Below are 26,172 nucleotides of genomic sequence, written 5' to 3'. Positions count from 1 at the left end.
TTCTTGTTCATTTTTTCTGTCCTGGTTGAATATTTATTTCTTCCCTTTATTTAAGATCATTGACTTAAATCCCAACTTTCTTCTCTTCACTATTGGTTCCCTATATATTTTTCTTTATTTCACTTTCTGTAACCTTCATTTTTTCATTTATTTTTTTCCATACTCTATGAGCTCTCTGAGCATCCTTATCACCAGTGTTTTGAACTCTGCATCTGACAGGTTGGCTCTCTCCATTTTGTTTAGTTCTTTTTCTGGAGTTTTGTTTTTTTCTTTCATTTGGGTCATATTCCATTGCCTCCTCAATTTGGCAGATTCCCTGTGTTTATTTCTATGTATTAGGTAGAGCTGCTTTAACTCCCTGTGTTAGTAGTATGGCCTATGTGGCAAAGGCACCTGTAAATTGTATGGGTGGAACTTCAGGTAATTGTTATAGCTGGATCACCCACTTCACCACTTTATGGCTCTGTTTGTTGTGGAGAGGGGACAATGCTGCTGCTGGGTTTCTGGTGATTTGCCTTGCACTCTCCCTGTTTCCAGTCACTTCACCTCCTTCCCATATGTGATTGGCACCTTTCACATGGGGTTTGTGAAAATCTGGCAGTTTCTTCCACCACCCCAACCCCCACTGGTTTTTACAGCAGGACGTAATGAGGGTTTATCTTCCCAGTGCTAGAACCCTGGGCTGTGCTGTCCAGACTGGGGCTGAGATTGCTCACTCCCAGGGTATCCCTCCCAGTTTTTATCCATCATGAATGAATGTGGTACCGTTCATCTGCCACTGCAACCTGTCTAGCCATACCACCTCTCTGTCCCATCTCTGCCACTCCTCCCCTCCTACCCATTTGGATGAATGTGGCTTCTTTAAATCCTTGGTTGTCGGATTTCCATATATCTCAATTTTCTGACAGTTTTGACTGTTAATTTGTTTTTGAGGCCTGGCAGTAATTCTTTCTATGGTTGTGTGAGGAAGTGAAGCATGTCTACCTATGCCTCCATCTTGACCAGAAGCCAGAATTCTCTTCTGCTCATTTTTAAACAGTAAGTCTTAGGTTCTGTAACTGGGATGGCATGACAAATGCCTTGTGGCTCCAATGCTATTTGTCACAGGGGGCCAGAGCAGACCTGAAGCATTGATATAACTCTCTTTCACCAGCCCCCATAATAAAGACCAGCTCTTCAGAACCTAATCTCTTAGTAGCTCATGGTGGGGTAGGAGTGGAGGCACAGAAACTTACTACACAGGCCCCCTGCTGCTGACCCTATGGGGACCCTCATCCAGTCCTTCCACACAATGAATTTTCCAGAAACAACTGACTAGAACCTTGTTCTGCCCTTGCCAGTCTCCATGCTGTGTGGCCACTTAGAAAGTAAAAGAAACTGGAGCTATCAAGGAGCTAGTAATCCAGTAGGAGAGATAGAGAATAGTAAATAAATAAAACAATATCACTGACTCTCCGCCTACTGTGTGTCAGGTAGTTCTTAGTTATTCTATACAGCAACTTTATGACATAGGTGTCATTATCTCATTTTGGTTGAGGAGATCAAGATTATTCAGAGAAATTAAGTAATAAACTCAAGGTCATACAACTAAAAAGTAACAGAAACAATATTTAAACTCAGACTTACACATCTATCTCCTTATCACCTAAAAGCTGAGTTATCTCCATCACTGTAGTTACTATACACTCAGAGAACAAGACCTATTTTAAAATTGATGCAAGAAAGTATAATTTGGAAAGTAAATCAGTCTGCTGAGAAAAGAAATCCATGATACACCCCAAGTCCCACCGTGAGTAATTTGGGGATTATCTGTGCCTCACTGTTCTAGCCCTTGGCATCGCTAATGTAGAACCAGCCGTTATTTCAGATACAGTGACAATGCAATGGCATGTTGATGAGTTCAGAAAACAAGAAATGCACTCAACTTGATAAAATGTACTGAGTCCCTACTATATAAATGACAATCTGTTAGGTACTGGGAAGGAGGGAGGTAAAGATGCATAAGACATAACCCCTGAGCCCATGTACGATAATCTTTGTGATGGAGACCACTTGCACCTCACACACTGTTTTATGAAACATACAGTAATAAGTTCTAGACTAGTAGAGAGAAGAAATAATTGAACTTGACTTTATGGTCCTACAAATGCTTTTCGATAGAGAAGATGTTTGAGCTGGCTTTGAAAGATGGGCAGGTGAAGTGGGTGATAGTCAAGGAGCAGAAGGAAGAAGTTCCGTCTTCGACTAAAAAGAAAAAGTTTATATATGTCTGAAAGAAGTACACGTTGTATTTGGGGAGATACAATGGTAGTTTAATGTGACTTGAAAATATAATATTGGCCAAAGGGGTAAATGGCAGGAAGTGAAAACGGCAATATATTTAGGAAGCAGAGGGGATAGATTGCGGAGAATCTTAAATGCCATTCTAAAGTATTAGACCTCATTCAACAGGCAGTGCAGCCCATCAAGAGATTTTTAGTGAAGAGCAACAGATATGGAATGATTTACTTGGAAAAATATTGTAGTCAAGGAGACATCTCCTCACTTCTCCCCACCTTAACTCATCCAAAAAACATTTCTGTTCCCTTCCCCCCACATACCGAGAAAATAATTTCTGTGATACAGAAAGAGAGATAGGGAGGGTATGCTGACCAGGGAATAAGAGGAATATGATGGTATGTAGGATTCAAATGAGCAGGAATTGGTGCCTGGGTGTGAGGGGCAAAGAGAGAAGGTATCTAGGGATGCTGGGCTCCCTGGCACAGAAGGTGATGGGTGTTCATAACCCTGACTGAGACAGAGAGCCCAGGAGGGAAATCAGACTTTCAAGGAAGAGAATGACCCTGGTTTGGCATATTTAATTAGTGGCAAATGTTGGAATATTCATGTGGAGAACTCAAAGCTGTGTCTCAGGTGATCATTGAAGGCTTGGGGAAAAAAAGAGATCCCCAAAGAGAGGCAGAGGGAAGTGGGCACAGGGGAGGGGGGACAAGGCCAGGGCAGAGTTCCTGTTCACCTCTTCAGCCTCCATCACTTTCACCCTGCTCTCCCTCCCATACCTCACTGCTAAACTATTCTCTCTTCCTCTTGGCTTTGCTTGCCTCCCACACTTTTTACAAATAAGTTGAATGGGGCAGTGCCTGTCCATCTATATGGCAATGCATCCCGAGAGCCAAGCACAGAGCCCATAGTCGAACATACTGACTAAACGGGAGACTGAGTGAGGTGAAGGGGTTGAGGACACAAACTAGCAGAATCTTTACAATGAAGACAGGAATAGGATCAAGACTGAGAGAATGATCAGAAAAATGGAATAAGGACCAGAAAAAAATTGCAGGGAAACAGAGAGAAAGAAATAAAAATGCCTTTGGATTTGGAGAGAGCCAAGAGACAATGGTCTGGAGAGAACCCTCCCTCCTTGGAGAATGCAGGGGCAAAAGCCAGACTGTAGTGGGTTAAGACGTAATTGAGTGTAAATAGTCTGATAAAATGCCTCATTAGCAAGGTCAAATTAAGTAAGAAAATTTGTTGTAAAGTTCAGGTAAGTCTAAGAGCCAATGTAATCTATTAGACAATGTAATCTGCTTCTAACATTTTATTTAGGCACAGCAGCCATTTGACTTTAATAATTCCTTTAATACTATAGATATTTCCAAATCATGTAATTCAAATTGGAAAATATTATAGCTACTCTGTGTGTATAAATTAAAATACTGTAACCAAAAAATTTCTTCCAAGTACCACCTTAAAGTTATTTCATATTTTATGTAAAATAACCATTAAAGCAAATCAGAACTACCCAAGTACAGAATTACAACTTCCAAATAAGTAGCAAAACACTTTCTTCTGGGTTTTAGAAATAACTAAGAATAAATCTAACCTCAATCATTGCATCAATTTTCTATTTTTATTTTTTCCCCTAACTCATCAAAAGTATTTAGGCTCTTACAGTTAGATAAGATCTTACCCAGTAGAACCAAGAATATTTCATAAAGTTTTTTCTCTCTACAGATGCAAAATATATTTAAGAAACTTCCAGGATTCAAAGAAATTCATGTGTTAGGATTTGGGTAAGTAAGAGATTCAGACTCTTCTAAATTTTTAATTTCTTTTTATCCTCTTTTAATGGTGATATGATGAGGATTATAAAGTGGCTTTCCCTCAATTATTTAGCTCTGCCAAATCCCAAAAGCTGAATACATTTCAGATAAAGGAACTGTTTACTTCAAACATGACTCTAGGTGATTGTTTAAGGGGCTGTGCTCCTTCCTCCCTCCGGGGTCAGAAACACTACTCTCTCAGAGAGCTCATCTGCTGTGCTCGGCAATGGTATCAGCAAACCTCTTAGAAATATACCTCAGTACAGACGAATCAAAAAAAATTAGCAATGAGTTACTTTGGTATCTGATTGCCTGGTTTCCTGTCGATGCTAAATATCTTCATTTTTTAAATAAACCAAGTTGACCCTAAAGAGCCAGGTGGAACTGGGTTTGAGGGATTGAAGGAATGGGGTGGACAAAGACAGGACTTCCCAAAATATTTTATGTCATTTTGATGTCCAGGTCACAGTAATATAATTACCACAGAAAGACTATTAAATGAACATTTTAATAAGAGCAATTAAATAATCAAATGGTTTCATCATGTTTCCTTAGCAGCATCTCAACACTCTAATGTAGGTTCATAATTTTTAGACAGCATTTTTATATCTTTCTTTTAAGTTCTCATTATTCAAAACATCTACAAGTGGGATCATAATATATTTTTTTAATGTTCCATGGGGTAAACATCAGCCCTGGTATGACAGAATGAAATTCCATGCCCAAGGGGGATTTGTGAAGTGGGTAAGGCAGGAGTCTCTCCCGGAGTCCTTCCTGGCTCCTCTGTTGTCTAGTGTTTTCAGGCAGAAAGGGGCCCAGAGCCAGGGCTCCCCACTCACATAGAATACTTTCTGGGGGAATTCCCCTGATTTTTTTTCTTTTGAAGCTATCAGGCCTCTTTTATTTGTATAATTCCAGAGGAAGGAAACATTGAAAAGTGAATGTTATAAAAGATGAAACCCTTAATATTTATCAAACAGACTCATTTTTCTTTGTTTCGAGATGCTGCCACACAGTATTTCATGTGAAATCAGATGGATTAGAGAGAAATAAAAGATGATAGGAAAATATTCTGCAGAGATGGCAAGGTCTTCTGGATAAACCCCTGCAGTTAAAGAACAAATATTTAATTTAAAGCTGAAGAAAATGATAGGAACAGGGGTTTTATGATGAATATTCAGTTGCTCATTATTCCTTCCTTTCAAATAAATGGAAACAATATTTTTAAAATCTATATCAGAAGAAAATCAAAATGTTATGTTGACTAAATTGTTCAAGGTAAAATATTTAAAAATATATCTCTTGAAGCTGCATCTTTTTCATGTGTTTATCTCTATAAGAATTTATTCTTATGTCTGTCAAAGATGCTTATAAAGTAAATTTTATTACATCTTTCCAATGATTTCTATTATGTAATAAAGATTTCATATCCCCCAAAAACGTGTGGCCCAAATACAATAAATGATATGCTGAGTATCACAAACTTTTAATCATTAATAACAATGCTCAGAATATTGTAAAGTAAGCTCATTATGAAGGAAATTGCTTTCTCATGAGTCAGATCTCCTGGTACTGTCTTTATTTCAGCTCGTTTTTATAAAACCTGATATAGAATTTAATAAGTACTTTTATATCAGTGACCTCATTTGATTCTCCCAATACAACTGTAAAGTAGTTAGGACTTCTATTATTAATACAGTTATAAGGGTGATCAGTGAAAGATTCACTTTAAATATTGCTTTATATCTTAAAGTATATATGGGAAACTATTAACAATCATTCAATCCAGTTAGAGGGTATACTCCTTCAAAGATTTGTACACCAATGTCCACAGCAGCTTTATTTTTAATAGCCAAGAACTGAAAACAACCCAAAAGTCCATCAACAGAGCAATAAATAAACAAATTGTGGCATATTCTTACCACAGATTACTACTCAGCGAAGGAACTACTGGAATACAAAACATGGATTTGCCTCAAAATAATTAAATGAAAGATGTCAAGCAAAAGGGAGTACATTATGAGTCCACTTATATTTAACTCTAAAAAATGCAAACTAGGACTTCCAGCCAAGATGAAGACCTAGACAGACACGCTGCAATTTCCTCCACAACTAAGAAGGAATACAACTATCTCAAAACTAGAGACAACCAGAAGTTCCAGAAAACCAAGCTGCATGGAAGTCCAACAAACAAAGATATAAAGAAGAAATACTCATCCAGACAGGCAGGAGGGGTGGAGCCGGGGTGGAGAGGACGCAGTGTGGTGGCCTCAGTAGGCTGACAGAAAGCGCAGTCATACATTTTAAAAAATAGGGAGGAACACTTCTGGAGCACTCCCAGCACCAGACTGGACCACACAGCTCACAGTTCCAGCATCAGGGGGAAAAAAAGCCTCACTGCTTCTGACTGTGCAAATCAGAAGGGGTTGGGGTGAGGAAGAAACTGCCAGTCTCTCAGCAGAGTCCACTTGTTTAAAGGGTCCCCATGGTCCTACAACACTGGCAGACGCACCCATTTTGGAAACAATGGTCAGGGCAACAGCTAGAGAGGCACCAGTCCCAAACAAAAGTGGGAGAAGTGCCTGGAAAAGGGGCGAGTGCTGAGAAAGTGGCATTGTTCCCTCTCAGACACCTTTCCCACACACAGTACCACAACATGGTGAAACAGGTCACCCTGTACTGATGAATACCTAAGGCTCCGTCCCTTACAATGTCACAGGTGTGACAGCTCTACCTAAGACACAGAGGCAAATAAACACCGGAACCCGTCAAGATAAGGAGACAGAGAAGTATGACCCAAAAGGGGGAATGGATCAAGGTTCGAGTGGGAGAACTAAGTGACGAGGAGATAGCCAACCTAACAGATGCAGAGTTCAAAAAACTGGTGATGAAGATGCTCACAGACTTGACAGATATTCTTAAGTACGGAAAACACATAAAGAAAGAAGTGAAGGCTATGCTAAATGAAATAAAGAAAAATTCACACAAAACCAATGGTGAAAGGAAGGAAACTGGAGTTCAACTCAATGATTTGGAACATAAGGAAGAAAAAAACAGTCAATCAGTACAGAATGAGTAAACAAGAATTGAAGAAAAATGAGGAGAGGCTTAGGAACCTCTGGGACAAATTTACATGTGCCACTATTTGAGTCATAGAGGTGCCAGAAAGAGAAGAGGAAGACCAAGAAATTGAAAGCTTATGTGAAAAAATAATGAAGGAAAACTTCCCAAGTTTGGCAAAGGGAATAGACATATAAGTCCAGGAAGCACAGAGAGTCCTGAACAAGATAGACCCAAAGAGGACCACACCAAGACACATCATAATTAAAATGCCAAAGGTTCAAAATAAGGAAAGAATCTTAAAAACAGCAAGAGAAAAGAAGAGAGTTACCTACAAAGAGTGCCTATAAGACTATCAGGCAAGAAGAGACTGGCAAGAAGTATTCAATGTGATGAAAAGCAAAGACCTACAACCAAGATTACTCTATCCAGCAAAGCTATCATTTAGAATGGAAGGACAGATGATGCGCTTCCCAGACAAGGTAAAGCTAAAGGAGTTCATCATCACCAAGCCATTATTACAGGAAAAGTTAAAGGGACTTATTTAAGAAAAAGAAGATAAAAATTATGAACATTAAAATGACAACAAACTCACAACTATCAACAATTGAATCTAAAAAATAAAAACAAAATCCAACTAAAGAAACCAGAATAGGAACAGAATTATAGGTATGGGGATCATTTGGAGGACTATCAGCTGGGAGGCAGAAGGGGGAGAAATGGAGAAATGATGCAGGGAGTAAGAAGCATAATTGGTTGGTACAAAATAGACAGTGGGAAGTTAAGAATCATATAGGAAAGGGTGAAGCCAAAGAACTTGTATGCACGACCCATGAACATGAACTAAGGGGGGTGGAATTGCTGGAGGGAAGGGGATACTGGGCAGAGGGGAGCAAAGGGGAAAAAATTGGGACTGCTGTAACAACATAATCAATAAAATATACTTAAAAATGCAAACTGATCTGTAGTGACAGAAAACAGATCAGTAGTTGCTGGGGGAGGATGAGGCAGAGAAGGATGGGAGGGAAGGATTGCACAGGGTATGAGTAAGTCTTCGGGTGATGATATGTGCTGTATTCATTATATAATTGTCTCACTGGTAATATATTGTATACCTTCAACATATGAAGTTTGTTTCATGGCAATCATACCTCAAGAATTTTTAATTTTTATTTATTGATGAGTGAGAGAGAGAGAGAGGGGTCGATTTGTTGTTCTACTTATTTATGCATTCATTGGTTGATACTTGTATGTGCCCTGACTGGGAATCAAACCCACAGCCTTGGCACATGGCATAACATTCCAACCAACTGAGCTACCCAGGCAGGGCCTCAATAAGTTAATTTTTTAAATGTGAGCAGAACTAGGGTCTTGGCACAAGAACCCTAGCCTCTCTCAGGAGCATCATGGACTATAAACTATTGCTGAAAGCAAACAAGAGGCCAGTCCCAGATGAATGTCTGGTTAGTACAGAAGAAAGTTCCTCCTCTCAGAGCATCCCCGTGGGATAATCACAAATTCTCTCTTGTGTTCACAGAAGGAAAGTAATAGCAGATCCATTCAGTCATGTTGCATCAAGAGAGGAAAGTTAGATGAAAACAACATGAAACTTCATCATGTGTAGTGTCTTTGTTGGAAACTCATTTGCAATGAAAAAAATAGATAGCTTCTAAATTGAATTCTTATATATATATATCCCGAAAAATGCAGAATGTGTTTGTCAGTTTGGTGACTAAATGGCCTTTTTTTCACGCATGAGCTGGTGATGTAGCAAAATGAGTGCAGCCAGCCTTGAGGTCAGGCAGGCCAGGGTCTGAATCCTGGCTCTGCCACTTCCCAACTGACAACTTTCCCTCTCTATGCTTATCCTCTCATCTGTGAAAAGAGGATTGATTGTGCTGTTGAAGAGATTAAATGAGGATGCATGTGAACTGCCTGATGCAGACCATCCACTCTGTTAACGGGTGTTTGTTTTCCTTGCAACCAGTTCCTGGTGAAGTGTACCATTCCCTCAAGGCTTACTGATTACAGCAATTCAAAAAACAATCAGTCAACAAAGCAACAGTTTCTGGGCCCAGCCTCAGATAAATCACCTTCAGAATTTAATTATTTAATGCTATTACTAGGCAAGAAATTCATTTATAAAATATGTTTTAAAACTTCCTGGCACTAGCACCACCCACAATGTAAGATGTATAGGATAGACTTGCAGTCTCTTTAGGAGGAATATAAGGAAGTCAAGGAGTTTAAGACAAAAAGAATATACAATCTTTGAACTAAAGTTCAAATCCTTATCAGAAACATCATATAATTATGTTTACTTTCTGAGATTTATATGGTTCTTAAATTTTCCATCCAATTCTGATGACAATTTATGTTTCCATCAAAGTTCTGGGAAAATACAGAAGATAATGAAATTTTTTTGGTATGTGAAATGATACATTGAATGTCTCAATAAATTTCATAAAAATTCTTTCTTCCTTGCATGTTACCATTGTGCATGATGAAATGAAGACCCAAGAAAGAAAGAGATGGGTAACTTGGACTTTTCTTTTAATATTTTGAAATGTAGTACATTTCTCCCCATAAATTTATATGCTGATCTTTTACAAATACTTTTTACACATAAAGGCTGGGATAATGACTTTTTAATGATTTCTTATTTAAATGGAAGTAACTGACCCATTATTTAGTAGTGGGGAAAAAAACCTCTGGAGTGAAAATCACTCCATGAGATAAGCAGATAAACAATGACTTCATCTGCAGAGGAATATATACAAAACTCAAAATCGAATTAGAAAAACATAAAGGCACCTACTTGCGGGGCAAAAATGCTTTCACAAAAATGTCACTTATGAAGGGAAGTTGTCTGTCTGAATGATACTTGTACATGCAGCCAACATGTCTGGGTTAAAGCAGAGAAAATAATTTGCTCCTTGGCTTCAAGGTTAGTTTAAATTGGGAAATGGTCCACTATACCTTAGAAAGCTCAGTAATAAGAATTTAGCTTTGGCTCCTATAATTGACTAGTGAAATAATGAACTATAGACTCTAACTGATTGGGCAGGCCAAAGAACTGCCAAGGATATACATTATCAGTTCTTGTGACCCTTAAAACACTTTGCATCCCTCTGTGTGGATTCAATGGCATAAACTAGAAGGTAAAACCTAATCCTAGAGGAGAAAGGGAAGTAGCATGTGGCTATAGAGAATTCTATTTATTTTACATGCAAAAAGTCATTTTGAGTCAATAAATATGATCATATATATAACAATGAATGTAGTTACTCATATACTACTTCCCTTTCTCCTTTCTCACACCTTCCTTCTGAGATGTTATTTTTTAAAACAGCTTGGTGAAAAGGTTGTTATGTTTAATTTAGAGTTTTATTTTTTAACTTAAAAGTAATTCTTGAAAAAAGTTGAAGAGAAATATCCTTAAGAACTGAAGCTTTGAAGTGATAACAACATGGACATACTACTATTGTCCCATGGCTGTATCCGACATTGCTATTTCACAAACCTTTTTAAAGGAAGGTATTTGTAGGAAAAAGGACAATTTATCCTTCTTGCTGACTAGCTAGCACTGCATGACTTTACTTATAAGACCATCAGAAACGCTGGTCAATAACAGCAACTCTTGACAATTAACACTTTTTCACAAAGACTTAAAGTAAAAATCTGTATCACTTGATTCAGTTAGTAGTCCCACTTCAAGCTAGACTCAAGTCCCCTCCTGACCTTCTATTTCAGAACTAAAATGTATATTGATTCCTTTTCACATGTCAAATTTTTGATAAACATTGAAATTTTGAAGTGGGACATTCTTTGCCCTCAGGAAAGAGGTTGAAGCTCTCCTGAAGCTTTGTAGCAACATAGTAACTCTCTTTCCAAGGCATATAACAATGACTTTGAGTGTGATGTATCCTCTGCTTCTACAGTTCCAGCTCCATAGAGATGCAACTTACAGCCATCTTTACAAGAGACAGTGCATTAGCAAAAAGTCCTGCAAGTGACCTGCTGTTTCTTGATTCCAACAAAATTGAAAGTGAAAGAGTCTTTCATGGAATGATGGAGGAGGACAAGCAACCAGAAGCCTATCTTACAGCTTTAGACCTCAAAAAACTGATCAGCAGAGCACTGCAGGAAGACAAGTCCTTGCACGTGGGGACAATTCAGTTCACTGATGGTCAGTTGATAACTTTATAGCTCTAGGTTTATCCTCATTCTGAAAGAGAGACTACAGATTGTGAATGTCTCATGGTCACTATTGTTTTAATTGGGTCTTGTAGAGGCAATCGTTTCTGTGACAGGAACATCATGGGTGGTATCATTTCTGTCTTCCCTCATTCCAACCTATGTGTCATTTGATGAGCTTTTGTGACCACTTGACATCAAAAATAGCTCTAGAAGAAGCTATGAATTTCAATTAAGTCTAGCTCAACCACAGTCATCCACTAGAGCCCAGGGAGAGAGAAGGACCCCAGGACAGTTCTGTTCCCCTGGCAAAACCCAGATTCCCCTGTCTAATAAATTGGTCAGGTCCCGAAAGGAAAGAGATGGCACATTCAAATTAGGATAATATGAGAAGAGTTTGATAAAGGGACTATTTGTAAAGTCTTCCATAATGCCCAAAGAAACAGGACAGTTTCCTGGAGCTAGAAGCAGCAAGATCCATTACTCCTCTAGGCCTGAAGGGTTCCCTGATGAGCCAAGACATCCCAAAGACAGAGGGCAAGCAGTCATTGATATAGTCCATATAAGTCAACTTCCTAGGGCAGAAAATAGTGGGGAGAGAAGAGGAGAGTGGATCTAAAGAAGTCAACAAGACAATGAGGCTCACTCAAAATCTTCAGTGGGTGCCTGGAACTCAACTCCTTAGTGGGGCTAGTACTACTGGCCTATAAGATGAACAAAAGAAATGGCCGTTTAGTATGACAAGGCATGAAACTGGCATTCTCTGCCAGTCCTGTCTCTATGGTTTAAATAGTCAAACTCGACACTGAAAAACTCCACAAATACCTCTTGGTACAATACACAGCAGGGAAAGAGAATCTGCTGGGCAAGAAAATGTGAACTTCAGACTCATATCAGAGACCACTCTGGGTTTGTTTTTTTGTTGAATTTTCTGGGATGTTCTGAGAATCAGGCTTTGGGTTGAAAGTAGGACTCTGCAAATGATTCTTAGTTCCAGTATTTATTCTTGTCATTTCTTTCTCTCTCAGTTCACTTGTTTTCATTCTTACTGGCCTTGCCAATCAGCCTCTCTTCTTAGTCCAATGTGTACAATAAAACTCAACACCCTCAAAATCCACGTTAATTACTGCTCTCATCACATAAACATGCAAGATACGCTTCATTGCATCTGTCTTTCAATTTATCATTCAAATCAATGATCATTAGCTTTTGTGACACTGGCTTCTTAATGATTTGTTATACCACTCCTTATGACTTATTATTGCTACATTTTTCAGCCCTGTTTTACTGCCCCAAACACAAAAGGAAAAGAAGAAAATAACAAAACACTCAAACCCTGTGATTTTTCATCCACAGAAATTGTTGGGTCATTGCCTGGCTCTGATCCCAGCACCCAGTCAATGATGCCTACTATCCTTGCTGATATCACAAAGGTGAGTTTGTTGTCCTTTTGTTCTTCAAATAAAAACAAAGTCTCCAAAAACTTCCACCAAAAAATCAACTTAAAGACTGAACAGAGCAAACTGTTCTCTTCAGTACTAATTATTGCTTTTTATAAGCAGTACTTGATTACCCACTTTCAGTATCAGTATTTATAACATATAAAATAACTTGCATTTCAAATATCCTAAAATTCAAAGTTTCCTTAAATGTAGTCAGATCTTTGTTTCAATTAAATATTTGCTCTGTTTTTGATAAAATAAACACAAGTTCATGGACTGAAAAGAAAACTTAATGCAAATTTAACTTTGACTTCAGAAATAAATATAAATATAACTATAGGTTGTGAGTTTGTTCTTAATTATTAAGGTCTTAGCTATATATTTATTTATGGGGGTCTCATAAGTACAAATTAATATCTTAGAAAGTAAAAATAAATTCAATAGTAGTTTTTATATTTTACTTAAAGCTATGTTATTTAATTTATGCCAAAGTTGTCACTGGGGTATTCATAAATGGAGGTGCCAACTAAGCTCTATTCTCTCTTTAAATAAACAATTCATAAATTCAAACATGATTGACATAATTCAAAGTATTTCAGTTATGATTTAACCCTGCACAGGCAGACTCAATTAGCCAAGAAGCCAATAAATTGTATTTTACCACTGTATTAATGCATGCATTTTGTTCAGGACATGTTTCTATATCAGAATCTATATCAAAATTCATAGTAGATTCAAATCAACTAAAATGATATGCTTAAGTTTAAATAAAAGAAAAATATAAATTACAGCCCTTCTCATATACAGAAAAATGGCCCTTCTCAACATTTGTCTTTCTATATTCATTCTTTAGGATTCTACTTTGAGTCCAGAGCTTCCTCTTGGTCAACCCAGGCTTGATACAGTGGACAGAGAAGGACACAGTCTACCTGGTGAGCTTTTCCTTCCACAAAGTCTATGCTAGATAACATCTTCTTTGAGTAGCCTATTTATGACACTCCTCAAAGACCAGTAATGAAGCCCTCCTTTACCCAGGAGGAGATTTCCTCACACCAGCATGCCAACAGGAAGCAGTCCATTGAAATGCCCTCTTCTGAAGAAGAGGACATCCTTGGTGTCCTTCCCTTAGCTCTAGTCCCCAGGATCACAGACAGTGCTCATAGCCCCTTCCTAGTGGACATGGTGAAAGAAGCTCAAACCAAAGCAGCTCCATCTGCTGCCCACATAGAACATTCCTCTCTCCTGGGCTTCAAAGCTGAGAGCCCATCAGGACAAGGGAGGTCATAAGGCCCAAGTCCAAAACAAGGGACAATGGAACAGAGGATTAGGCCTTTACAATCATATATGTGTTCCTATTTGCCACATACATGCTGACCACTCATTGATACTGTCTGTTCTGCTATGTGTGTTTCTTCAGTATTAATTGGGTCACATATAATTGATCAATAAGGGTGTCAATGAACATTGAAATCCTCTTGGTTTACTTTTGAATTTCCAAAAAATGTTGTTGGGTTTTTTGTTTGTTTGTTTTTGTTTTTGTTTTTTTTTTTTTGTTTTGAGGCAATGAGGTCAAATGGTCTCACAATTAAAGACAAATCTTTAATAATATATGAAAACCTCACAAAAAATTCTGAAGACTTTATTTAGTTCAGGAAGTAGCTGATTTGGTGGCTTCAAGAACTCCTTTGCTTCCCACTATATACGGCTCTCTGCTGAAACCATTAGTAAAAATGTCTTTTAGGAAACATGAACCCCACGATACAAGATGGATAAAGGATACATTGTGATTCTAAGTGCAAATGCAAGTGAAGATTTTTTTATGGCTGATGTTTTTAATAGGATTATTACTGTTTTAGTTAGGGTTCTTTTAAAATTCCACAGGTTTTGAGTGGGCCATCTCAATCCTATTTTCCTTATAAACCTTGTGCACAATTAGTATGCAATTTTATGGAACACTAGGTTTTTCACAAATACATATATGGCATGATAGCAGAACCAGATTATATTGGCTTGCATGATTACCAGTGAACAAATGTTAACTAACATTTATTACAAGCCAACCCTGAAGTTAGTAGCTTAAAACAAAAGTAATTTGTTTTTTCCATAAATCAGAAATTTGGCTATGGATCAATGGGAACAGCTCTTCTCTGCCCCATGTTGTGTAAGCTAGAGTATCTCAGCTGGTGTTAAAGGTCTTTTTCCAAGATTGTTCACTTACATGGCTGGCAAATTAGTGTTCAGCCAGAGTTGTTAGCTGGGGTCTCATTGCCGCTCTATATAGGCCTGTCCAAGGGCTTCCTCACAGCATGACAGCTGGATGCAAGTCAGTATTGCAAGAGACAGACAGTGGAAGGGCCAAGAAACAGGGTCATTTCCTCATATTATAGTGGCGAGGCAGCCATGTAGCCCATCTTGGTTCAAGAGGAGGGAACATAGAACTTACCTCTTACTGGGAGAGGTATCAATGAACTTATGGTCACTTATAATTAACCAAAATCTACCTCTACTATGATTTTGATTTTAAATCATTTAAAAGTTAGTTGTATAAAACAAAACTAATCTTTTTGTGAAATGATTGATATTAAATTCTCACTGGATGTCATAATGATATAATATCATAAAACATTATAAGATCGGCATTTCAGGTAGATTAATAAAAAGAATAGTATATCTATGATGAAATTATTATTATATTTTCAAAACTGCTTTACTGTTCTCATTTTATGTATACATTCCTTCCATTCATGAATATACCATAGATATAATCCAGTCAAGCTACTATATTTCACAGATCAGGAAACCAAGCCTCGATGTGAAGTACCTCGCTCAAGGTCACACCATAGCTGGACCATCATTCAAGTTTCCTCCACCTATTACACTATGTTTGACTTAAGTAGTTCCATCAATAAACATATATATATATACACACACACATATATATATATATGTGTGTGTGTATATATATATATTCCCCCAAACTTGCTTTACCCTCAAACCCAACCCCTTCTTTCTGTATTTCATTATGCTGTCCTTTTTTTTTTTTTAATAGCCTAGTTTTCTGGGTCTTTACCATCTTACCTGATAATCACCACAAGCTTTCAGAAGGTTTCACTGCTGATCACAGGTTACAAGGGCCTAATTTTCATAAATGGCTTCCTAATTAATCAATTTAACAACTCTATATCCATCTTCACTTTACTTGACCTTTCTGGTATGTAGCTCTTGTTAACCACTCCCTTCTTGCAACTCCTTCATTTCATACTCACAAAATGACTTCTTCTTGGTTTGCCTATTCACTGATTCCTCCTCCTCAATCTCCTGCACTGGGGCTTGTCACTGGGTTTTTTATAATTTGCTTATTAAAATCCTACCTCACCCCCCCAAAAAATCGTCACGGTTTACAGACATGCATAAAATACAAGATTTTTTTTAACTTCAAAGAAAATGGCCCTCGTCAGTGTAGCTCAGTTGGTTGGGCATCATCCTGCAAACCAAAAGGTCTTGGGTTTGATTCCTGGTCAGGGCACATGCCTGGGTTGTGGATTTGGTCCCCAATCAGAACACACGCAAGAGGCAATCCATCGATGTTGCTCTCTTACACTGATATTTCTCTCCCTCTCTTTGTCCCTGCCTTCCCCTCTTTCCAGAATCAATAAAAGAAAAAACTGTTTCAAAGACTTGAAAGAAAATGGAAGAAAAAATAGAACAAAAATAAGTCAGATGACTTAGAGTAATGAAAAAGTTTTGGAGCTAGATAGCAGTGGTAGCTGCACAACATTGTGAATTTACTAATTTACAATTACTGAATAGTTCACTTCAAAATGGCTAATGTTATGTTTTATCTCACTATGTCTTTTTAAAAATCAAATAACTCTGTAGGGAAACTAGTGTACAAAATAATCATAAAACTCTTTGAATTTGCTTCAGGTGGCTCATGAATTTGGCTCCAAGCTTCTTAGCACACTGTGTAATGAGGAAAATAGAAGTCATATAATCTAGAATCTGCATGCTTTCAACAGGGTAATTGCTTAAGAGGAGAGTCTTGGTTATGGTGAACCATGTCCTGCCCGCAACAACATCCCTACTGTATAAAATCAGTGTCAGGGGTTTCCCTTAAGGTGCTCACTAGGAATGCATAATGACTGCCAGAGCCCAGCTTATAGCAGCTCTCTGAGGGGCTAGGTTCTGACAGTCCACCTTAATTCAAGGATTGATTTTAGAGTATCTAGAGGAATGAATGTGCTGCACAACCTTCAGTCAATGCTCTATAAATAAATATTATATCTCATAACTGAGTTTTTGATTACTATTGATCAAGAAGCACTATATCTGCTCATATGAAGCTGGTATGTAAATATTCTGTTGCCAATTTAAGGCAGATTCATATGCTTTCACAATCAGCCCAGCTGGGGATAGAAGTGACATATATTAATGAAAAATGAAGACCTTAACTAGGAAAAATTGTTGATAAAAAGGCATTCCATTTATATACATGGAAATGGGAGAGGGGAGAGCACTCTAGACAAGACTGAGCTTCTCTCCCTCATGAAAACGGTTCTGGATCTTCCCAAAGCACAGGTAAAGGACAACTAGTTCTGCACCATGGAATTACTGAGACAATTTTAGCCTGGAAAAATTTTAAGTTTCCTGTCACCAAACACCCACCAAGCCATTAAGATCTCAATAAAGTACTCATAGAAATCTCTGAGCTTAAGCAGTTTAATGTAGCAGTTAATCCCCTGAGAAAAAAATACTTGTAAAATATGCCTCTAGAACACTAAATGAATTGATATCTTGTATAGAATTTATGGAGGACAGTGGTCTGTTTAATCTCCTTCCCACATTTTACTGAACAGTGACCATATATTTATAAGATAAATTCTGCCACTTCTGCAAAAGCAAAAGCAGGTAGAAGCAGTTGTCATTAGAAATGGTAATTCCCCTTCCTCCTCCACTCACAGTTCTTTACATGAACACATTCACATATGTATTCAGACGACACTATATGCCAAGCAGTTTTCATAACTGTTGGCAACTTCAACTCACCTTAGTGCCACCATTGCTCCTTTTTTCCTCCTTTCTCAAGGGCGCTCTCTTTTCTCCCCTTCCACATCACATAAGTTCATTCTCTGGGTTGACATCATGTGGTCCTAGCGTACATTGATTTCCCCAAGGGCTGCACATAGTTTCTCTGAACATCTTTAGATGGGAGACTGGTAACTCATAGGTGAATTCCAGGGACACTGGGGGCCACAAATCACAGCAAAGTCTTAAGTGCCAGTAAACAAGAGTAAAAGAGATTTCAACAGGTTCACTGAATTAGTAGTGGATCTCTGGGCTGCTGTGCTCTTCCATTTGTTCATTCAACAATTATTTATATTGTGTTTATTAGGTACAGGGGATAAAATAGTGGACAAAGCAGATACACTTTATGACCGTCATGGTTTGAGTCTTCTCCCAAACAGACCCTGAAACAGGATATGATTACAAGGAGTTTGTTTCAGAATTGATTCCAGGAAACTCAGTAAAGCTATGGGGAACTGAAACAGGGAAAGCAAACCAGGACAGCCAATTAGCCCTGTGACCACTGTAGCTTATGGGTACATGTTTAACAACCAACCTTAAAATATATATAGAGAGAGAGAGAGAGTGAGAAATATATGCACACAGAAGTTTGTTATAAAGTTTTGCTATTACAGAGGATACACAGCATACAATTTACAAATAATAAAATATATGTATTCTTTATTATCCATTCTGTAAAGCCAATTTCTTCTTTCAAGAAAAAATGTTTAAACTGAGATCTGAGTGGCAGGAAGGCAACAGTTAAAACTGGGGAGGGATGGTAAAGGTTTTTGACAGAGGGGAGTGGCTGAAGCTGGCATACTGAAGGAAAGTGAAGAAGGCCGGTATGGCTAGAGCACAAGGAATTAGAATTAGAAAACAATGAAGCTCCAGAAATGCAGAGCTTGATAAGCCCTGTTAAGAATCATTAAAGTTTTAAGCAAAGGAATGACACATAAAATTTGACTTTAAACAGATCTTCTGGCAGCCTTGTGGAGAATTAGCAAGAGGTAGGCAAATACAAATAATCAGTTAGAGTAGTCTTAACAGCAATCCTAGGCTAGTTGTGGTGACAGCTTGGACTTGGGTGATAGAAGGAGAGATAGACAGAGGTGACTTTATTTGAGTAGCATGAAAGAGGTAAAACCATTACAGAATGAAGAATTCTGAGGCCATGAATGGCTTCATCAAGACATCTTGGCCTGATTAACGAGCAGTATCTGTTACAGGCTCATTAGTAGGAAGTGGTAATATCTGTGTCTGCAGGGTCAGCACTTGGCCAGTGAACTGGCTTAGGCTGTGCCTCTCAGATGTCCAAATATTGCCTTCCTGTTATCACTTTATGATTATGAGACCAGTAAGCACATCCGAGGAAATGGCAGCCTTCCCTGATTCTCACATCCTTGACATGATCACTTTTAATACTTCCATTCATTTTTGTTGGCTCACATTTCCATAACCAGGAAGATTAAGAACCCATTATTAGGAAGGCTTTTTATTGATCCATCCAATATTTTACAGAGGAGAGGAGAGGTCGATAAATACAGGAAACTGTGCCACATAAATAGGAAAATATAATGATTCATAAGGACTCAGGATTTCTCTTTATGACCTGCTTTATTTCCAAGATTACTTTAAATCTATAGAGCTAGTAGCACTTCCGAGCACTTGACCCTCCTATTGATTCCAACAATCCCGTGGTTTTTGTTTGGTTTGGGTTTTTAATTTCAGGTTTTTGGCATCTAGCTTATTTTTTACTGCATTCATTCTATCTAACCCTTCTCATTTCTTGGCGTGGCCGCTAACAGACTGCAGGAGATGTATTTGTGTCTTTCTCCCTGTAGCTGAAATGCCAGCGCCTCAGCAGCACCGGGAAACCAGAACACAGCAGCCCTTGGCTCTCCAGAGGTGCGCTCCACACCACGGAGCACTGTAGCCCCGCGGCTGTTATCTGCATGGGGAAGTCTCAGTTCTGCTTCCTTTCATATTCGGTGGAACTGAAACAATTAGCATTAACCTGCTGAGCTGCAGTCCCTAGATCATCCCTTTGTGGAAAACAGTTCTAAGGACAAGGAGAATGTCTCTGCATGAATAAACCCTTAAAGGCATTTCGAAATCAGGCCATTGTGACAATTTTAACAGAAATCTTAACTTAAAAACATATCACTCGGTTATTACCTGTGAAAGACTGAGAAAGTGTCTGGGGGGGAAAATAACATAAGACAAATTGAGGAAAGAGCTTAAGGCAACAGTGCATGGGGAAAACATGGGAGGAAATATATTGCCATTGAAAATGCAATCCCACCTTTAGAATACGAATGCACCATCACACATGTCTGTGATGCTTCCAAGGCCCAGGATTAGGGATAAATTACAATTTCACATTGGAGAACTCTCAATTATGATAAATGGCACCACGTCAGCATTGTTCATCAAGCAGAGAGAATGGCTCTGAGGAAAGAAATTTAAGTTCACACCTGACCGCAGTGCACTTCCCATCTATTTTCTTTATTTGAGACCTACACACGTGAAATAGGAACAATGTAGGCTTTTTGTATAAGATTTTAAAACTGCTTTAAATTTTTTATGTAGACTAATCACATGTATATAATACGTAGGCCAGAGGAGAGAAAAATCAGTGAGAAGCAGAGGCACCCACAGAGCTATAAGTGGGCCCCATGGGTGCCTCAGACCTTGCTGAAGAGAAGGGAAATGACCGTCCCAGTAGAATGTTTCTTGAGCAGAGGCAGAGGTAGAGTGAGGTTCAGAGAGGGATGCAGAGAAATAAGTAGGGAAAGGGTATCTATCAAGCAGGGCCTTAAAGTCAGGAAAATAAGAGTTTGTTCTCAATTTTCAGGAAGTATAGGGCGATGATGAAAATGAGGTTTAGGAAAGTAAGTCTATCTACAGCTTGGTGGACAAAAAGCAGGGCAGTGAGAGATTCTGTCCCACATTAGTGTGAAGCTTTGGGGACATAAATGAGGGTAGGAGCAGAGGAAGAAGAAAAGAAAGAAGAGATGCAAGAGATTTTATTGTTAAAAAATAGAATAAAATAAACCAGAGACTACTTTGGATAATGGTGGATAGAGAAGAAGCATAGGACAAAGAGCCTGGATCGCCATGAGGTTGAATACCTCCAAGTCATCTATGTTATACATGACACACCAAATTTCTTCCACCCTGGAGTTTAAAACCTAATAGAATACAGTGAGCAACAATCCCCCCCCACCCTTTCTCTTTCTCTTTCTCTTTGTCTCTCTCTCTCTCTCTCTCACTCTCTCTCCCTCCCTCCCTCCCTCTCTCCCTCCCTCCTTCTCTCTCTTCCTTCCCTTCCTCCTTTTCTCCTCTCTCTTCCTTTGAAAAATCAGTACAAGTCAGAGAATAGGGACTTTTTAATATGAATTTGATAAAGCCCCACTTAGTGGTTGGAAGTTTACATAAAGGTGAGTTGAATTTTATATAAGGTAAGTTAAATGTTCAGTGTATATAATATGGTTCTCTAAAAAACAGAACCAATATGAGTATGTTTGTGTGTATGTGTGTGCAGAGAGAGAGAGACACAGAGAGAGGTTTTAATGAATTGGCTCATGCAATTGTGGAATCTGACAAGTTGAAAGTCTGCAGGATAAGCCAGCAAACTATCGACTCGGGGAAGAAATTTGCTGCCAAAATTTTCATTTCCTCTAGGAAAGCTTTTTTTTTTTTTTAATTAAGAACTTCAGTTGATTGGATGAATCACATCCACATTATACAGGGTAATCTGCTTTTCGCAAAGTCTACTGATTTAAATGTTAATCTCATCTTTAAAATACCTTCAAAGAAACATCTAGAATAATGTTTGATCAAATATCTGGGTACTGTGGCTCAGCCAACTTTGACACATAAGCTTAACTGTCATAGTATATCTTAAATGAGCTCAGCATAGTGGGTAAAAAAACAGAAGTTGCTTTATAGATTAGGTCAGCAGAAAAAGAAAAAAAAAACAAAGCCAGGACTAGAACAGGCAGAATCAGGTCATAGTACAACTATTTGTCTGGTACGAAGAGAAAGCAGGGTTGCCTGATCTAATGCTCTTGATCACAGTACAGCAGGTGTGTTTGTCATCAGTAAGGATAGGTAGTCAGTATTTGCAGAATTGGAAGGTGCCCGTGGTAGAAGAGGGCACAAGAAATGGAATGAGACAAGAGAGAAAATTTCCCAGAAGAAAGCCACAAGGAGAGAAGCACAAGGGTTATATAAGCTAAGTAGTCAAAGTGGCATTAACCCATTCCAGTCACTCATTCCCACTGTTTATCACTTCTCAAGTGACTGGAACAGGATATGTTCATAGCTACAAACATTTCTGCCTCAAGTACTCTTATCTTGACCCACAGAATGTGGATGGGAAAGCAAATGTTTCTGCCCCACTTTTGCCCATTTTTACAAAGTGTGAGGCAATGGTCATGCAAATAGTGTGGGGCCAGAGAGTAACCAGGAGCAGACAAAGCCACCTCTGAGACTATGGGGAAAGAATGTCATTTTGAGTGACATTGCAGTTTTACATGACCAGCATTTTAATCAAAGAAAGTGATACCTTAGCAATACTAAAGTAGAAATAGCGAAAGCACTTACAAATGGATTGGGGGAATGGATAAAAACTCCCATGAATAATTTCCTTCAGTTTTTAAGTTTTGAGATGGTGAACCTGCATTTATAAAGGCATCAGTAAATTACAAGTTGCACACAGTGGTCAGTTTATAGAAGGGGAGTCTACACAGGCAACTGGGGAAAGTTCTGTAATTGTCATGCACTTCTGCTCAAAGTGACCCCGTCACATCATCCTTCTGAACTTAAAAAATGTAAATGTCAGAAAAATGGGATTTTCCTCCTTAAATAGGTTCTATTAATCTCAGAGAGAATTTAACATCTTTTGATTATTGAGTAAACAAAGTTATAAAGAGAATTTTCAACTTCTTTTACTTCTATTTTTTTTTGCTTGACAATGAATGAGATAGAAAAATAACAACTCTCCATTGCTAGTTGGAAAGTATTGTCAGGTTAAGTAAATCCTTACCAGAGTATGTGCATTAACTTCATGCTATTTGGAATGTTAAAACAACTGCTAACCCAGATAATTTTAACAAAGTGCTTACTAAACATCATCCAAAGTCATCATTTATAAAACTTACAAACTTCATTTAGAGAGATGGAACAAGTATAAAGTATTTGTGGAGAGGTAAATGAATATGTCTATATGAATTTTTCTACTTGTTTTATGGTTTGTTTTGAATGAGTATATATTTATACTTTTTAAAAAATTACCTCTTTAGATTCTCCATCCAGATTTTCATTCTGTAGGATGAGAAATTATCATTGATTTGGGTCTCTACTATGAGAGTATGCAATAATTTAGTCATGTTTTTCAGCTGTATATATATATGTGACATTCTGGAATGATTTTTCAATAAATTTCTTCAACTTTGAAAGCCAGAGTGACTCAGGGTATTAAGTAAATTTTGTGCACCACTTTTTTTAAAGCACCTTTTTTATGTATAATTTAAGTAGAGGTAGTTAGACATGATGCTTTACAATATTCAAGAAACAGAGCAAGAAATATTATAGCTGGGAGGAGTTGGCAGTGGAGAGCAGGAAGAAGGCCAAGAGAAGGAAAGTGAGATAGAAAGACTACAACTGAAATAGCTAGAAGGACCTTTTAACTGTGGAAAATATTTGTTTTAATCATGGGATCTGGAGGACAACAAAAGAGAAGCTGACCAAGGATAGAAACTTTGGGGATTAAACAGCAGTGGAAGGTCCTGGCAAGATAGGTGAACCATCAATGCCAGAAATCCAGGGGCTTCCTGAGGGGAAGCTGGGGCTGCATCTTAAACATTTTCCTGCTTACAAAGATTAACATTTGATCAAGGACAGGGGTAGGAAGGAGCACCCACTAGCTCAGGAAGAGGAAAAAAGCCGATTTATCTTTCAAGTTGGACAAAGCCACACTGCCCTTGTGCTGTGTACCTGTAATTTGCTAACTTTCTTGAAAACCTGACTCATGATTCCAGCATTGCTGTAAGAGCAGAGTATTTTTAATGACTGCCGATGCAAATGAGAGTAAGAATTCTTAAGCAAGATTTTAATGTAAGACTGACATTCAGAAAGAAGACCCTCCCATCTTCCTGGAGGATGACAGAGAGGAAAGGACTAGCGGAAGGGCCTGCTGAGGGCCTGTATTTCATCTCAGTGGAGCCTTTTCACTCAACACCTCTTTCAGAGGTTTTTATTTCTTAGGCAAAGAGGAAGTTAAGCATAACCAAAAGAAACCCCAGGAAATTAGTACTGTAATATGGAGGCCCTAACTGCCTTAATATTCACTATGGAAAATGGAACCTGCTGCTTGACATGCATGAGTCATCTGTGAGTGCCCTGAATTCCTGGATAAAGAAAAAGAAAGAAAAAGGAAAAAATATTTTGAGAAAATTTTTCTGACATTTACTTCTTCATTACAAGTCTCATTTCTGGATCAATTTAATCCATGCTTCATCATATACAAAAGATACAAAACTTTCCTGTTTTCATGAGAATCACCTGAAGTCTTGGTTTGTAGGCTGGTTTTGTTTTCTTTTTAAGTTTGCAGCCTTCACACACAAAGTAATGAATTTCTCAATTCATTTCTCCCCAGGGAAGTCTCATTTTCTCTTCTCATTGCTAACATTTTCTGCTTCCTCTTATAAAACCCAGGCTGGTAAAGAGATCCAATTTGACATGTCATGCAGTTTGTAGCAATATTCCTATAATGGTAGCTTGCAGCTCTCATTATTGATATCTATTTTGCTTGAAAAGGACAAGCTGCATTATAAGTGTCAGTCTCTTCTACTCTAAAGCCCTTTTCCCAATTTCAAATTTTCTTGGCAAACCCATAATCTCAATAAAGTATCTTTACACAGATTCCTATCTAGACCTGCATTTGCAGTGACCTCACCACCAGTTCAAAGCCAACTTGCCCAGGATTTAATGAACCTGGTGTTTTTTCTCAGAGTTCATTATAATAACTGTTAAGGCCACTAGTCTACAGTGGGATATTTTTTTCTCAGCTCCTTAGAAGACTCCTTTCATGAATTCCTGCATAAGCTTGCCTGGTCCGTTCTCCTTCTTTGTCACCTATTCTCCAAGCACCCTCTATGCATTTGTAACATGTAGCACCCAAGCAGGGCCAGGTTTAAGGCTCCATGAGTAAGGCCCTAGCCACAGGCACAAAATTTGAGGGGAGCCAAAAAGCTCAGTAATCAACATCACATTTAAATGCAAGATTTCAAAAAAAATCAAAATTAATGCCAAAAAAACCCTCATGATGTACAAAATATCAAAACTTTAGGGGTCAAATACATGGTGATGGAAAGATACACTATAGAGTATACAGATGACATATAAAGTTGTACACCATCTGGTCACTGTCAGTCTGTCCCTTGTTTCCAGTATTAGGTGATTGACAGTGACCGGAGTGGAGGGGGGAGTAGTAGAAGCAGTGAAAGAAGGGGAAAGTTCTAGTCAAGGAACTAATATAAATGGCCCATGGACATGGACAACAGGGCAGGCACTGACTGTGGGAAGGTTAGGGTGGGCGGGACAAGGGAGAGCAATGGGGGGGAAATGGGACAATTGTAATAGAACAACAATAAAAAAAAGAAATTAAAAAAAAAGTTGTACATCATCTGAAATTTATGTTATTAACTAGTGTTATCCAAATAAGCTTAGTTTTTAACAAAACACCACCAGTTGAAAGAAAGGAAAGCCATCACCAGTTGTTTAAAATTTTAAATAAAGATAAGCTGTTGTTTGTTTTGCAACCAATCTTGCATTACTGTACGACAGGAACAGTCATGCCTCATCTGCCCACAGCTCCTGGTCTGTGTGGCCCTTGCGTCCCCCTGCAGGCAGGCCTGTAAGTGTTGACATGGTGCAAACTGATTGAACACAGGATTTACATAGTCATGCTTTTTGACTATAATGCTTTTATTAACTTTTTTTATTTGGTTCACAATACGGGAGGATATTTTTTTAAGTGTATACATGGGCACACATTTTTCCTTTTGGCTCAGGTTCTAGCAGGGTCAGCACAAACAGAACTAAGCCTTGCTAAAACAATGTTCTATAAGCAGAACTGCCCTACATACTTTGTCCAGCAGCCTGGTGCCAGATAATGGGGTAGAGTTGAAACAGTCCAAATAACAACATAAACAATACAGGCAGAGTATTTATAAATATGACAAAAGAATTTTGTTGTAAATCACTCCAGCATTATTTTAGATGGAGTCAGCTTTCTATTT

General features: G+C 38.3%; 1 protein-coding gene across 1 annotated transcript in view; it reads left to right on the top strand.

Annotated features, from left to right (window-relative positions):
• Positions 1–26,172, top strand: part of IMPG1 (interphotoreceptor matrix proteoglycan 1) — a 116,383-nt gene that overhangs the window by 47,771 nt on the left and 42,440 nt on the right. Inside the window, 5 exon segments of the mRNA XM_090280510.1 lie at positions 4,012–4,070; positions 9,675–9,695; positions 11,102–11,349; positions 12,714–12,790; positions 13,653–13,731. Of these exon segments, the coding sequence (XP_090136636.1) occupies positions 4,012–4,070; positions 9,675–9,695; positions 11,102–11,349; positions 12,714–12,790; positions 13,653–13,731 (484 nt within the window).

This window comes from Furipterus horrens, unplaced genomic scaffold (genome assembly GCF_987537825.1).
Source record: "Furipterus horrens unplaced genomic scaffold, mFurHor1.1.pri manual_scaffold_6, whole genome shotgun sequence".
Lineage (NCBI taxonomy): Eukaryota > Metazoa > Chordata > Mammalia > Chiroptera > Furipteridae > Furipterus > Furipterus horrens.
This window is presented reverse-complemented; position numbering and strand designations above follow the sequence as displayed.